General features: G+C 38.4%; 1 protein-coding gene across 3 annotated transcripts in view; it reads left to right on the top strand.

Annotated features, from left to right (window-relative positions):
* PHF6 (PHD finger protein 6) overlaps nucleotides 1–17,039 on the top strand; it is a 56,169-nt gene that overhangs the window by 16,651 nt on the left and 22,479 nt on the right. For all 3 annotated transcript variants that reach the window (XM_003918301.4, XM_009198277.3, XM_009198276.3), the window contains exons 4-5: nucleotides 3,121–3,254; nucleotides 3,540–3,583. In XM_003918301.4, coding sequence (XP_003918350.1) covers nucleotides 3,121–3,254; nucleotides 3,540–3,583 — 178 coding nt within the window. The remainder of the gene's footprint in view (nucleotides 1–3,120; nucleotides 3,255–3,539; nucleotides 3,584–17,039) is intronic.

The following is a 17,039-nucleotide window of genomic DNA, read 5'->3' as shown; positions in this document are numbered from 1 at the left end:
CTTGAGTGAAACTGACTATAAAAGTAAAGTAAGCTTTAAAAAAATTATCTGTATTGAGTTGCTATAATTAACTGGTTATTTGCAAAATGCATTTGTTTCACCATAGCAGCTTAAAACCAGTTACTTTGGGCAGATTTAAATTTATAACCAGCCAAAAACTATTTTGGTATATTTTGGGTTTTTGGTTCCCATCTTATTCTCACCAGACTGAGAGATGGGTATTGAAAGCATTTACTAGAGTTTTCCTAATTTGTTTTTTAAATAATATTTTTGCATATGAAAGTACTTTTGCCCATTGTAGAAAAATCAAAATACAGGGCATTATAAAGAAAACCAGCCACCCAGAGATAGCCACTTAGCATTTTGCTGTTTTTACTTCTACCTGTTTTAAAGAATCTATGTTATAAACATAGTTGGGTTCATAATTCACATAGTTTTGTATTCTGCCTCATTTTTTTAACTTAACATTACACATAGATCTTCCTGTGCCATTCCAATTTATTTGAAAAGAATGGCTGTAGAACATTTTCTCGTGTGTATAATTTATTTAAACATTTTTCTTTTTCTTTTTCTTTTCTTTCTTTCTTTTTTTTTTTCTTTTCTTTTTTTTTTGAGATGGACTTTCACTCTTTTTGCCCAGGCTGGAGTGCAGTGGTGCAATCTCGGTTCACCGCAACCTTCGCCTTCTGGGTTCAACCGATTCTCCTGCCTCAAGCTCCCGAGTAGCTGGGATTACAGGCATGCACCACCACACCCGGCTAATTTTGTATTTTTAGTTGAGACGGGGTTTCTCCGTGTTGGTCGGGCTGGTCTCAAACTCCCAACTTCAGGTGATGTGCCTGCCTTAGCCTCCCAAAGTGCTGGGATTACAGGCATGAGCCACTGCACCCGACCCTAAACGTTTTTCAGTTGTTGATAGGTGGTTTTACATTTTAGACTGTTCTAAATAATTCTACAGTGAATGTGCTTGTGCATTAATTGCTTGAGTCTGATTAATTTTTAGACTAGATTTATAGAGTAAAATTACTGGCTTAGAGAATACAAATTTTAAAAAAAAACCTTGTTAAATCAGGCAAATTGCATTCTAGAGAGTATGTACCAATTTCCAGCTGTATACAAGAGTGCCCATCTTAACTGTATCTTGTCAATGTTGAGCTCAATATAGTATTTTAAATGGCACCTCTCCTTTCAGTTTTGCTTGCTAATTGAATTTAATAATTTTTTTTCAAAATGTACCCATCTAAACCTGTTTTAGATGTAAGTTTCAAGATAAACTACTTTCCCTAAAGTTCTTAGTGAAGTGGGATAGTGTTTGATGCTTTAAAAAAATAGATTGCAAAATAGCATGTGTAGAATTACGTTTCACGTAAGCATTGTAATACTGTGAGGCATCTCTGCTTGGTGAGTATGAGTGATTTAAAAATTTTCTTTGTGCTCTTTTGTGTCTTCTAAAATTTCTTTAATATAATAGAACTTTGTAATTAAGCAACAGTTCAAATGCTCTACCTCCTTAAGAATTTATAAGCCATGCAAAAGCTTTGCCTTCGTGATAATTTGGCATAGTATTTCTTTTTACAGTAGTACTTTGAAGTTTCTGTATTTATTTAAGGAAGAAAGGGGTATTTCTTGTATCAATAGTGGGCACTGACCCTCATGTTTTCTGGGAAACAGCTGTAGCAAGACTGTTTCTGACTTATATATGAATATTTTTTAAATGATAGCTTGAATGAGAGTGTGAGTGTTTGACTTGCTTAGAGAAATGTAAGAAATTTTATTGGAATTTATATTAGCCTCTTGATACACCAATATTGCTTAGAGGCCGAGTAATCCAAAAGTTAGGAATGCTAAGTGTTCTTCATGTTCAAATTAATAAAAAGAGGGATGAGAACACTTTAGAACAAGATGTCCAGCAACCAAGTAACAAATGAACAGTTTTTTAGATTTAGCTTGTTGTGAATCTATTTGGGCATGTCATCTACAGTTAAATGGCCTCATTATAAATGTTCACTTGGTACAGTACATTATGATATGTTAATCAAAACCACTGAAAGTCATTGTTACATAACTTTTTAAAGATAACTTTTTTCCTAAATGTAGAGTATGAGCTAGTTAATCAATATGAATTATCCATTAAATTCAAAAGGTAAGGTATAATAAAATACATTGAAAGCATCTGTTATATGTTTACCTGAATTCGTAATGCAAGAGGTAAGTGACATAGATTAAACTGAAGTACCGTGCATATTTTCACAATATAATCAACTTGACATCATAAAATAGTCTCAGAGCTCAAGGTATTAAAAACACTACCTAATTCTTTTATCCTCTCTCCTTCCCTCACTTTAAATGGATTTTACCAGGTTTTCAAATAGTAAGTTATGTGAGATTTTTTTCCCACAGAGTCTCATTAATTAAGTGGAATTTCTTTTTTTTTTTTTTAAGACGGAGTCTCGCTCTGTTGCCCAGGCTGGAGTATAGTGGTGCGATCTTGGCTCACTGCAACCTCCACCTCCTGGGTTCAAGCAGTTCTGCTTCAGCCTCCCAAGTAGCTGGGGTTACAGACGTGCGCTACCACGCCCAGCTAATTTTTTGTATTTTTAGTAGAGTTGGGGTTTCACCATATTGGCCAGGCTGGTCTTGAACTCCTGACCTTGTGATCCGCCCGCCTCTGCCTCCTAAAGTGCTGGGATTACAGGCATGAGCCACCATGCCTAGCAATTAAGTGGAAATTTTAAGAGAAACATTTTTTTCTGGTATGAGACATTTTTTCCAGTTACTTATACCCAGGAAGATCTGGATTGCATAAAAAGTTCTCTTTTATAATGTTACATACAGCTCACATTCCTGAATTACAGTATTTCAAATTTTCTCTTGACCATAATGAAATAATAGACATTAATAATATTCTGTTAATTTTGTCAGTGTTTAACGTGGGAACAAAATACCCCAGAAGAGTTTTATTCCGGTTATTCTAAGGAGAGAAAACAAGAAAAATAGCATTAATTACAAAACTTTTCAATAACCAGTTTGTTTCCTTGACAGAAATTGATATGCCTCTAATCTGATATACAGCCTTAGAAAGTCACATACTAATAATAATATTTTGTCGTTTTGCCTTAGATGTGTTCTTTGTGCCATTGTCCTGGAGCAACAATTGGTTGTGATGTGAAAACATGTCACAGGACATACCACTACCACTGTGCATTGCATGATAAAGCTCAAATACGAGAGAAACCTTCACAAGGAATTTACATGTAATTATTTAACTTCTCTTTAAGTTTTTTTTTTTCTTTTTTTTAATAATTATACTTTCTTTGGGCTTTTGTAAAAATTTTTCCCATTTCAAAGCATTTCATCGTCATCATAAAGGGTGTTTTTGATAAGAAATTTAATACTTAGAGAAATAGTACAGAAAGTTTAATAATATTTTTTGAATCCAGCTAGTGAATGGGGGTGAAGTGTACTGCTCATTTTCTTAACTTGAAAAGTGAGTTTAATTTAGTCTGCTTACTAATTTTTGATTTCTTCATTTTTTATAGGGTCTATTGCCGAAAACACAAGAAAACTGCACATAACTCCGAAGGTACATCATTTAGCCACATTTCAGCCACTTTTCAGTTTCAAGAAGAAATTTGAGTACAAATTAGTGAATTGTACTATATCAATTTTAACCATAAGATATATCTCAACATTCAGTACATTTAGAAGAATTGAGAAAAGTGTTAGGATAAACTAATGTGCATAGTAAAAAGATCTGAACTTTTTTTTTTTTCTGAAACGAAGTCTTGCTCTGTCACCCAGGCTGGAGTGCAGTGGCGTGATCTCAGCTTACTGCAACCTCAGCCTTCCAGTTTCGAGCAATTCTCCTGCCTCAGCCTCCTGAGTAGCTGGGATTACAGACGCATGCCATCATGCCAGCTTATTTTTGTATATTTAGTAGAGACAGGGTTTCACCATGTTGGCCAGGCTGCTCTTGAACTCCTGACCTCGTGATCCACCTGCCTCAGCCTCCCAAAGTGCTGGGATTACAGGCGTGAGCCATCGCGCCCAGCCAAGATCTGAACTTGTAAGAAAACTTTTACCCCAAAGTCCTTGTAAAGTATATGTTGAAAATCTATCTTTAGTAAGAAATTACGCTGGTGGCTGCATGTTTCGTTTCTTTTTTTTTTTGAGATGGAGTCTCACTCTGTTGCCCAGGCTGGAGTGCAGTGGTGCAATCTCGGCTCACTGCAAGCTCCGCCTCCTAGGTTCACACCATTCTCCTGCCTCAGCCTTCCGAGTAGCTGGGACGACAGGCGCCTGCCACCACGCCTGGCTAATTTTTTGTATTTTTAGTGGAGACGGGGTTTCACTGTGTTAGCCAGAATGGTCTTGATCTCCTGACCTCGTGATCCGCCCACCTCGGCCTCCCAAAGTGCTGGGATTACAGGCGTGAGCCACCGCACCTGGCCTCGTTTCTTTTCTGTTTTCTTTCTTTTTTTGAGACGGAATCTTGCTGTGTTGCCCAGAGTGCAGTGGCGCAATCTCGGATCACTGCAGCCTCTGCCTCCTGGGTTCAGGCGATTCTCCCGCCTCGGCCTCCTGAGTAGCTGGGATTACAGGCACCCACCACTACACTCTGCTAATTTTTGTATTTTTAGAAGAGACGGGATTTCGCCATGTTGGCCAGGCTGGGCTTGAACTCCTGACCTCAGGTGATCCACTCTCCTCGGCCTCCCAAAGTGCTGGAATTACAGGCATGAGCCACTGTGCCTGGTCAGCTGTGTGTTTCTTTAAGGATGCTAATTGGGATCCTTGCTACTGTCATATTATAAATGATGTGAACTTGGTAATAGTAGTACATTTTGTGATCACCAGGCTTTCTGTTAAATTTTTATTCACATTTGTAGTACTTAAAAAAATGCGAATGTGTTAATAAGTAACCAAATTTAAAATACAAACTTTAAACATTATTTTATAGTTTGTTTCTACTTAAATTTATATAAAACCAGGTTAGTCATGTTTATATGTAGTTAGCCAAGTTGTACTTGGTCTGTAAAAAGTATGGGAAAACTCTGATACTGAGTTCTGACTTGTTTCAAACATTTTCAAACAGATGGTTTTGATACTTTTACTAGCAATATAAAATGGCTTAGATGTAATCTGCAATTGTTCTATTCCTTCATTTAGATTAGAAATCTTTAAAATTTTTGTTTGCTTTTGAGAATATGTTGCTTAGAATTATAATGGTTTGAGCACTGTTGTTTTAGGAAGTTGTTTCTTTTATAAAGATTTACCTAATTATTGATATTCGCATGTTAAAATTGGTGGCCCTTTTTGATCTCTAGATCTTGGCTTTTGTAATACAAAACAATATTGTTTCCACTTCTGGACTTGAGATTAGTCCAAATACTTTAAAGTATTGGTTAAAAACACAGTCATTAGCAAAATCTAGTCTTTAAGGTAAACAAACTGGATAAATAATAACAATGTTTTTCGAGGTGATAAAATATGACGCAAAAAACCTTAATAATGCTTTTCTTCTGTTTTCTCCTCACTGAATTCTAGAATTGAATTGGAAAATCCTTTGTGAAAGATTGAGTATGCTTTTCCACCTTTAATTATTTCAGATTTTAACAGTACATTTATTTCATACTCTTTAAGATTATAGTGGCCCTGTATGGTTTTTTCTTAATCAATTTTTAATTTTTGTGAGTACAGAGTAGGTGTATGTATTTATGGGGTACATGAGATATTTTGATACAGGCATGCAATGTTAAATAAGCACATCATGGAGAATGGGGTATCCATCCCCATTTCAAACAATCCAAGTTAAGCTGAGGATTTAGACAATGTTATGCTGTATGTTAAGCTGAGGATTGAGACTATGTTATGCTGTATGTTAAGCTGAGGATTGAGACTCATGATCTGATGAATACAAGTATGAGCACACTGAGACAGGATATTTGAGATAATTAAGGATGATTAATATATACTGATTAATATAAACAGCTCCCATTTTATTCCCTGAATTTCTGAAGCTGATAGTACCATCTAGTGGTAGGGAGAAGTCACTGCAAACTATATAAAAGAGAATAATTTTGGCCATGTTTTAGCACTGTGAAACTTAATAGTGAGAGATCTAAATTCATACTTTTCAAGACAACTTTTCTTTTAATGTAACTGGCAGCATTATTATAACTTCAGATTTGTGATACAATTAATTTGAATTTGGGATTCGATGTGTACGTCTGTAGAACAGTGGGCGGGGGTTTGTATCATTTTTATATATAGTGTATTTATATTCACATTGTGGACCTTGAAAGAATAATTCTATAAAGTATTAAAGCTTTATGTTTATTGATTTCTGGCTTTTATCACATTGATCTATCTCAAATTTAGTTGATTTTGAGTGCTTTGTCAGAAACAGAACTTCCAATTATTCCATTGTTCTAATGGGAAACATATGTTCTCCTTTATGATCGTGATTTATGATGGGAGGTTATAGGATTGTATTTCAGGGACTGTCTTTTAAGAATTGTGCTGCACTAGTCTCCAGAGCAAAGAGGAATGAATATCTATGGTAATGTCTTGGTCATTTGCCATCTGTGGCTCAATACTTACTTTGCTAATACTTGATATGATAAATGCTATTAATATATCATTCAGTCTGCCATGTTAGCTTTATATAAAATGAGCTCTTTTGAAATACTAAATTTGAGAATAATTGCATAATATAGCAATTCAATTTTCCCATCACAAATAAAATATTATTGAATATTAAATACCTAAAACCTATGTCATCCGTTTTGCTTCAGAAAAAGTGGACTGTGAATTTGAAAAGCAATTTAAAATCTATATGGAGTTTTTAACTATCATTATGTCACTAGGTTATTAGAATGCCCATCCCAGGAACTATATGTATTTACCTGTTAGTGGTGATGGGCTTAGATAAGCTGCCTATAAAATCATTCCAAACATACAAGAAAGCATTTCTGGGCTGGCGCAGTGGCTCACTCCTGTAATCCCAGCACTTTGGGACGACAAGGCTAGTGGATCACCTGAGGTCAGGAGTTCGAGACCAGCCTGGCCAACATGGTGAAACCCCGTCTCTACTAAAAATACAAAAATTAGCTGGGTGTGGTGGCGCACACCTGTAATCCCAGCAACTCAGGAGGCTGAAGCGGGAGAATTGCTTGAACCCAGGAGGCGGAGGTTGCAGTGAGCCGAGATTACGCCATTTGCACTCCAGTCTGGGTGACAGAACAAGACTCAGTCTCCAAAATAAAAGGAAAGCATTTCTGATGCAAAATATCTCCCCTATCAATGGTGACAGTTAACTGAGGACACAGTCCCTCTGGAATTATATACAAGCTGGTAAATATATTTCAGCTACTATTTGCCAGGCCTGTTAGGTAATTGGGGAGATAGGGATAAATTAGATGGGTCTCTGCCCCAAAGGGCTTGAAGTCTAATGTGAGAGATGTACACTAAATAAATAGTTGCACAAGTAATAGGTTACAATTGTAATAAATCATATGAATGAGAAATTAGAGTGCCATGAGCAAATGTTTGGGGGGACCTGTGAGAAAATTTCTTTTAAATTAAGTCTTAAAAGACTAAAGAGGATTATGCAGAAGGAACAGGATCTTTGAAAACTTAGACAGGAAGGAACTTGATACTTCCAAGGAATTGATAGAAAGCTATGTAAGTAAAAGATAGATCGGGGCAGGCATGGTGGTTCATGCCTGTAATCCCAGCATTTTGGGAGGCTCCAGTGAGGAGATGGCTTACGGCCAGGAGTTTAAGACCAGCCTGGACAACATAGCGAGACCCTCTCTCTACAAAAAATTTAAAAATTAGCTGAGCATGGTTCTGTGCACCTATAGTCCCAGCTACTCAGGAGGCTGAGGCAGGAGGATTACTTGAGCCCAGAATTTCAAGGCTGCAGTGAGCTACGATCACGCCACTGCACTCCAGCCTAGGCAACAGAGTGAGACTCTGTCTCTTACTCCAACAAACAAAAATGATAGGTAGAGTGGCACATGAGGTTGGGAGGAGAATACATGGGCCAGATTGGTAGGGATTTTGAATATCATCCTAAGAACAGCAAGAGGTAATTGAGGGTTTTAAGCAAACAGAATGGCTTGTTGTAGGAATCCTGTTTAGTAATGATAGCAGGCTTGGACTAGAGTTGTAATTACGGGGTTGAGCAGAAGTAGACAAATTTAGGAAGAGTGTTTGAAGATAGAATTGATAGCACTTAGCAGGTGCATCCAGTATAGAGATGAGGGAAAAGAGATATTAGAGATGACTCCAAGGTTTCTGGCATATGCAAATGGGTGACTGATGTTGCCATTTGCTTAGATAACAGGAGAGGTGAAGTAAGCTTTTGGGGAAAGTTGATGACTTAAGTTTGAAAGATCAAGTTTAAGATACCTATTGGCCGGGCGCGGTGGCTCAAGCCTGTACTCCCAGCACTTTGGGAGGCCGAGATGGGTGGATCACGAGGTCAGGAGATCGAGACCATCCTGGCTAACACGGTGAAACCCCGTCTCTACTAAAAAATACAAAAAACTAGCCGGGCAAGGTGGCGGGCGCCTGTAGTCCCAGCTACTCGGGAGGCTGAGGCAGGAGAATAGTGTAGACCCAGGAGGTGGAGCTTGCAGTGAGCTGAGATGCGGCCACTGCACTCCAGCCTGGGTGACAGAGTGAGACTCCGTCTCCAAAAAAAAAAAAAAAAAAGATACCTATGAGCTAGTTAAGTGGGGATATCAGAGAAGCAGATGGATTGATTATATGGTTCTTGTTCTCAGAATAGAGACCTTGGCTAGAGATAGAAATTTGCCAAGTGAGAGTATAAATAATTGCATCTTTGTGAGTGGAGTAAAAATCCCCTAAGGAGAGAGTTCAGAAGAGGAAAGGGCTTAGGACTGAGCCTTGAGGAACTTTTAACAATTAAAGGCTGGGTATGGAAGGATGGGCCTGCAAAGGGAGAGAGAAACAATGGCTAGAGAGGGAGGAGGAAAGTCAGATTAGTGTTACATCCTGGAAACCAAAGGAAGGAAGAGAGTAGTTCCTGAAGGAACCAAATGGTCAACTTGGTAGACTGTTGAAAAAGCATCCATTGGATTCAGTGACAACGGAGCCATGGGTGACCTTAGAAAATAGTTTGGGTAAAGTAATAGGGGCAAAAGCCATATTGATATGCACCTCGGCAAATGGGAAGTGAGAAATTGGAGATTTGTGACATGGCATGTTACATACATGTCAAAATTCATAGAATGTACCACACTAAGAGTACCCTAATGTAAACTGTGGACTTCAGGTAATAATGATATGCCTATATTGGTTCATCCATTGTAACAAATGTACCACTCTGGTGTAGGATGTTAAGAGTAACACAGGTAAGCCTCCTAATAAGTTTGCTTGTAAAGGGGAGGGGAATAGTTAGAAGGAAGTTAAAGGGTGGCTTTTTTCCCTTGATTAATAGACTTTATTTTTAGAACAGTTTTAGGTTCATAGCAAAATTGAGCAGAAAGTACAGAGTTCCCATATATCTCCTGTTCCCCAACCCCTAACACACACACACACACACACACACAGCCTACCCACTATTAACATCCCACACCAGACTGGGTGATATTGGCACATCATTATCACCCAAAGTCCATAGTTTAAGTTAGTGCACTCTTGGTGTGGTACATGCTATGGGTTTTGACATGTATATGATGACATGTACCTACCATTACAGTATCATACAGAATCATTTCATTGCCCTGAAAATCCCCTGTGCTCCACCTGTTCATCCCTTTTCCCTCCCAAACCTCTGGCAACCACTGATACTTTTACTGTCTCCATAGCTTTGCCTTTTCCAGGATGTCATGGTTGGAATCATACAGTGTATAGCTTTTTTCAGATTGGCCTCTTTCACTTAATTGCCTTTTATTTTTATTTATTATTTTGAGACAGAGTCTCACTCTATCACACAGGCTGGAGTCCAGTGGCTCAATCATGGCTCACTGCAGCCTCAGCCTCCCAGGCTCAAGTGATCCTCCCACCTCAGCCTCCTGAGTAGCTAGAACTACAGGCATGTGCCACCACACCTGGCTAATTTTATTGATCGGAAGAGCGTCGTCTTTTTTGTAGAAATGGGGTTTTGCCACATTGCCCAGGCTGGTCTCAAACACCTGGGTTCAAGCAGTCCTCCACCTCAGCCTTTCAAAGTGCTGGGATTACAAGTGTGAGCCACCACTCCCAGCCTTTGGCTTTTTTTTTTTTAAGGAGGAGAATTAATTGATTGATAGACACTTATGAGAAAGGATGCTTTGGGTAGGAAGAGATTGAAGGTAAAGGAAAAAGGATTCAGCACACAAGCAAAACAACTGGCCTGTGATAAGAGGGCATTTCCACTGTAGTAGGAGGGAACAAAGAGGATAAGTGGCTCCTATCTGGTCTGTCTTCTCTGTGAAGGAGAATGTAGCGAAAGGTGTGAGGGTTGGAAGCTGGAGGAAAGAGAACTATTTGAAAGAATAGCTCTGAAGACGGGGAGAGGAAGTTTGCTTGGAGAAATGTAAGGTTTCCAGAATAGGTTAAGGGCGCTGTTGAGGTTAGTACCTATGAGTTTATGCAGTGATTCCCATCAGTCAAGTGATGTGACTTTTCCACCAGTAATTCAGGATCCTGTATGTGCATAGATAAAGTGGCTAGTAGGGTAAATAAAAATTGGGATCTTGCCAAGTGAGTTTAATGAAGTAAAGGGATATGGGAGTTTCAGATATTTGCAAGAGAGCAGTTTGAGCGAGATAGGGAGGGAAGTGATGGCAGGAGAACAAGAAACAAGAAGTCATCAATGGACTGGAGGTCCTAATAGGGTTGAAGAACAATGAGAATGAAAGTACTTAGGAAAACAAGCATTTGTGGTCCCAGAGTGTGACATAGGGATGTCAGAAATAGAACCATTTTATGTGATTATAAGGTTTTTGAGTGTGGTAAATTGGGGAGAGTAATGCCCAATTTACCAGTACACCAACACTCTTCCTAGTATTATAAAGCCCTGTCTGTCCCTTTACTGATTGTCTTCTCTTCTTAACCACTATTTTCCTCATCTTACCTTCTTCCTAGTTTATGCTCCATCTTCCTCCTCCTAAGTTCTCACATCATTTAACAGTGTGAAGTAGAAAGGATATCTGGACAGAAAGGATATCTGGACAGAAAGTCTGAAACTGCCCCACGAGGTCTTAACTTGTTTAACTTATTCACAAGGTGAAGTGTCCTCATGTATCAAATGAGACAAATTTTAGTTTTGGGGGAGTTGGGGAGGGCATAATTTAGTGACAGATATGTAACAAACATTAAAATACAGTGGTGACATCATGGCTGCATTTTACTCTTAAACCTTTCAGGAAAAAATGTGTATGGATATTGAGAGAGAATGAATGATAAAGCAAATGTGGTAAAATATTATTTTTAGAATCTGAGTGAAGGGTATACAGGAATTTTTATGACAACTTTTTTTATAAGTCTGAAATTACTTGAAAAGATAAAGTGGTGATAAGTGTTAGAACTACAGTGACCCACAAAATCCCGTGCTTTCTGAGATGGTGTAAAGGAATCTTTTGTGCCTAACCTTGGAGGCTATAGTCTATATTTTATTCAAGAACCTGGTGGATTCCCTAATGGACAGTTCTGAAACTTTATATTAGAAATTGCTTGTCAAATGATATAACTCAGTTTATGTTTCAGGAAATAGGGTCACCATAGTTATGTTAAAAGTATCTTAAAAATGTTATAATTTATGTAGATTTGCAGCCTTTACCTGCTTTAATATTTACTTAGTGTTTTGTTTGTTTTTTGTTTGTTCATTTGGTTGAGACAGAGTCTCATTCTGTTGCCCAGGCTAGAGTACAGTGGCACGATCTCAGCTCACAGCAACCTCTGCCTCCCTGGTTCAAGTGATTGTCCTGCCTCAGCCTCCCGAGTAGCTGGGATTACAGGCAAGCGCCACCGCGCCCAGCTAATTTTTCTATTTTTAGTAGAGGCAGGGTTTCACCATGTTGGCCAGGATGGTCTCAATCTCCTGACCTCGTGATCCACCCGCCTTGGCCTCCCAAAGTGGTGGGATTACAGGCGTGAGCCACTGCACCTGGCCACAGTTTGCATTACTTTTATTAAATAGAAATATAGGGAGATTTCGATGTTGGTATTAAGCTCTTTAAAAACCTTTTAAGTTGAGTAGCACTGAATAGACTTATGAAGTACTGGGAAGCAGTATTATATACTGGTTAAGAGTATTGGCTTTGAAATAAGGTCTGTATTTGAATCTTAGCTCTGCCACATCCTAGGCACATGATCTGGGGCAAATTACTTGATCTCTCTCAGAGGAGAGCGTTAGATATTGCATCTGTAAAATTTGTTTTGTTTTGTTTTTTTTAAACCTACCTCATAGGATTATTCTAAGGATTAAATGAAAAATAATGTGTGTACAACTCTAAACAATGGCTCAGTACAGGCATACCTTACTTTATTGCACTTCAGTTTTTTGTGCTTCACAGATACTGCATTTTTTACAAATTGAAGATTTGTGGCAACGTTGCATTGAACAAGTCTGTTGGCATCATTTTTTCTGACAGGATGTACTCACTTTGTTTCTGTCACATTTTGGCAATTCTCACAATATTTCAAACCTTTTCATTTTTTTTATCCGTTTTGGTGATCTATGATCAATAATCTTTGATATTGCTATTGCAAATTGTTTTGGGACATCATGAACCGTGCCCATGTAAGACAGTGAACTTAATTGATAAATGTGATGTGTGTTCTGGCTGCCTACCCAACCAACCATTCTCCATCTCTCTCCCTCTTTTTGGGCTTCCCTATTCTCTAAGACATAACAGTATTGAAATTAGACCAATTAATAACCCTCTAATGGCCTCTTAAGTGTTTAAGTAAAAGGGAGAGTTGTACTTTTCTCACTTTAAATTCAAAGCTGAAATTATTAAGCTTAGTGAGGAAGGCATGTTGAAAGCTGAGACAGGCCAAAAGCTAGGCCTCTTGTACCAAACAACCAAGTTGTGAATGCAAAAAAAAAAGTTCTTGGAGGAAGTTAAAAGTGCTATTCCGGGGAACACACAAATGATAAGAAAGTGAAACAGCCCTATTGCTGATATGGGGAAAGTTTTGGTGGTCTGGATAGAAGATAAACCAGCCACAACATTCCCTTAAGCCAAAGCCTAATCTAGAGCAAGCCTCTGATTCTTCAATTCTATGAAGGCTGAGAGAGGTAAGGAATCTACAGAAGAAAAATTTGAAGCTAGCAGAGGTTGGTTCATCAGATTTAAGGAAAGAAGTCTCCATAACAATAAAGGTGCAAGGTGAAAGCAGCAAGTGCTGATGTAGAAATATAGTGAGTTATACAGAGGATCTAGCTAAGATCATTGGTGAAGTTGCCTACACAAAACAACAGATTTTTAATATCAATGAAACAGCCTTGTATTGGAGGAAGATGCCATCTAGGACATTCGTAGCTAGAGAGACGTCAATGCCTGGACTCAAAGCTTCAAAGTACAGACTGAGTCTTGTTAGGGGCTAATGCAGCTGGTGACTTTAAAGCTAATCCTCATTTACCATTTAAAAAATCCTAGGGCCCTCAGAATTACAATAAATCTACTCTGTTTATGCTCTATAAATGAATGATAGCACATCTGTTTATAGCATGGTTTACTGAATATTTTAAGCCCACTCTTGATACCTACTGGTCAGAGAAAAAGATTCCTTTCAAAATATTACTGCTTATTGACAATGCATCTGGTCATCCAAGAGCTCTGACAGAGATCTACAAGGAGATGAATGTTGTCTTCGTGTCATGCTAGTACAGCATTAATTCTGCAGTCCATAGAGCCCATGGACCAAGGAGTACTTTGGACTTTCAAGTCTTATTATTTAAGAAATACATTTCATAAGGCTGTAGCTGCCATACATAGTGATTTCTATGATGAATCTGGGCAAGGCAATTAAAAACCTTCTGGAAAGGATTCATCATTCTGGATGCCATTGAGAACATTTGTGATTCAAGGACAGAGGTCAAAATATTGACGTTAACAGGAATTTGGAAGAAGTTTATTCCAACCCTCACGGATGACTTTGAGAGGTGTAGGACTTCGGTGGAGGAAGTCACTGCAGATGTGGTAGAAATAGTAAGAGAACTAGAATTAGAAGTGGAGCCTGAAGATGGGACTGGATTGCTGTAATCTCATGATCAAACTTTAACAGATGAGGAGTTTGCTTCTTATGGATGAGCAAAGAAAGTAGTTTCTTGAGACAGAGTGTACTTCTGGTGATGATGCTGTGAACATTGTTGAAACGACAACATAGTATTTAGAATATTCTGTAAACATGGTTGATAAAGCAGTGGCAGGGTTTGAGAGGATTGATTCTAATTTTGAAAGAATTTTTCCTGTGGGTAAAATGCTATCAAACAGCATCTCATTCTATAGAGAAATATTTCATAAAAGAAAGAGTCCATCCGTGTGGCAAACTTCAGTGTTGTCTTAATTTAAGGAATTTTCACAGCCACCCCATCCTTCAGCCATCCACCACCTTGATCAGTTAGCAGCCAACAGCATCAAGGCAAGACCCTTCACCAGCAAAAAGATTACAACTTACTGGAAAGCTCAGATGATTGTTAGCATTTTTTTTTTTAGCAATAAAGTATTTTTAATGAAGGTACATACCTTTTTATATACATAATGCTATTATACACTTAGTAGACTACAATATAGTGTAAACATAACTTTTAAATGCACTGGGAAGCGAAAACATTCGTGTGATTTGCTTTACTGCGATACTTGCTTTACTGTGGTAGTCTGGAAGCAAACCCACGATATCTTGAAGATGTCTGTAAATACTGTGTTCTATATCGTTATTATTCCTTTAAACTTCCACCTGCTTTTATCACCATCTTTTCATGTGCTCTTCCTTAGATGACAATGGAATTTAAATTCTTTGTACTTTAACCTGGAAAATTTTAGTAGTGTATTCATATTGTGGTCTTTGCACCGTGTAAAACTGACTCCATATTCTTTTTTTGTTTGTTTGTCTCATTCTGTCACCCAGGCTGGAGTGCAGTGGTGCGATCTCGGCTCACTGCAGCCTCCACCTCCCAGGTTCAAGCGATCCTCCCACCTCAGCCAAGTAGCTGGGATTACAGGCGCCCACCACCATGCCCGGATAATTTTTGTATTTTTAGTAGAGGCAGGGTTTTGCTACGTTGGCCAGGCTGGTCTCGAACTCTTGACCTCAGGTGATCTACCCGCCTCAGCCTCCCAAAGTCCTGGGATTATAGGCGTGAGCAACTGTGCCTGGCCTACTCCATATTCTTTCTGATTCACCCATGTGCAGAGTACTGTGTTAGGCATTGTGTATGCCCATGTTTGATTTAGCACATTGTACAAACTTTCATTATAGGAAATTTCAAACTTAAGCAAAAGTAGAAATAACAGCATAACGTTTCATCTTTACCCCCCACTCACTTTCTTCGTCTGGATTATTTTGAAGTAATCCCAGGCATCAGATTTCATTTTAGCACACTTAATTAATAATATATTTTGGGTGTATGCTACACATTTGTATATCCATGTGTATGTATATGTGCATGTGTTTGTATATGCATGTGTATGTGTATATATATTATATACATATATATATGTATATAAATCATTTACCTGATACCTTTCCTGAAAAAGCAGGAAACTGAGTTCACAAATGACTCCGCACTTCCAGAGTAAATGCACATCATGTTTACACTGGAAAAAGCAGGACGAATGTCCTCCAGTTTTCCTTTTGCAGCAACTATGAAGATTCAAAGCAGAGGTGGTGATGCTTGCCTCAATCTTAATGCCTGTCCTTTTTGTTTGTTTCTTTTTTTAACTCTGACAAGCATTTATTGAGTGCCTGCAAGGTGTGAGCACCTTGGGGAATTTAAGAAAGAGTCCCCATGTGGACAAAGAGCTTACAGACTACACAAGATATGCCAAGAGTATTAACTAACAAATATAATTTTATAGTTTACAAAGCATTTTTCACAAGTAATTTCTTCAAGCAGCCTTGTAAGAAAGGTATTAACATTAGTCCCATTTGACACATGAGGACACTTGTGAATGGTAAGTAACTTAACCAAGTTAAGACCTAGTAAGTGGCAATTTCAGACGTTCTGTCCAGTTATCCTTTCTACTTCACACTGTTAACTGATGGGAGAACTTAGGAGGAGGAAGGTGGAGCGTAAACCAGGAAGTTGTAAAATGAGGAAAACATTGGTTACTAAGAGAAGAGAATCAGGAAAGGGACAGACAGGGCTTTGCAGTACTAGGAAGAGAGTTGGTGTCCTGGTAAGTTGGGCATTCCCCTCCCCATAGGGGCCAGAAAAGAGCTGAAGGGTAATAGAGAGGGGCCTGGCCATTCTAAAGTGACACAGACATCTGCAAGCTGTGCTGATAAGAGGCTGGGAATGTTTGGTGGCTTGAGAAGGAGGACAACCCTGTTTTGTCACCTACTTTATCAGCCTGGATTTTTAGAAATTGCAGTTGTGAATACAAGTGTAAAATTTTACCTTTTATCGTATTTATTTTGAATAGGTACATGAACATTGTACAAAAATCAGGCTTTCCTGTCACCTGTGCCCTTGTATCCTTTTCTGAATTCTTCTGCTAAAAGCAAACACTACTATCTGTGAGTTTCTTGTGTTTCCTTCCAGACCAATTATGTGCATACATAAGCATAACTGTTCTTTTTCTAACATCCAGGAGCATATGGAAATGTGTATTTCCATGACAATGAATATTACTATTTTAAGAGCATCCTTGTAGTTATTCACTGACATATACGTATTTGTCCCAGCTCTGCCATTCTCTAGCTTTGTGACCTTGGGCAAAATTACTTAACCTTTCTAAACTTCCTTATCTGTAAAACAGGGTGGTGGGGGGTGAAGAGGGGGTTGGGAAGATGACCGTTACAACTTTGTGGAGTGATTGTGAGGCTCAAATGAGATAATGCATATAAACCAC

Source organism: Papio anubis, chromosome X (assembly GCF_008728515.1).
Source record: "Papio anubis isolate 15944 chromosome X, Panubis1.0, whole genome shotgun sequence".
Classification (NCBI taxonomy): domain Eukaryota; kingdom Metazoa; phylum Chordata; class Mammalia; order Primates; family Cercopithecidae; genus Papio; species Papio anubis.
The sequence above is the reverse complement of the archived record's forward strand: the minus strand, read 5'-3'. Positions and strand labels throughout refer to the sequence as shown.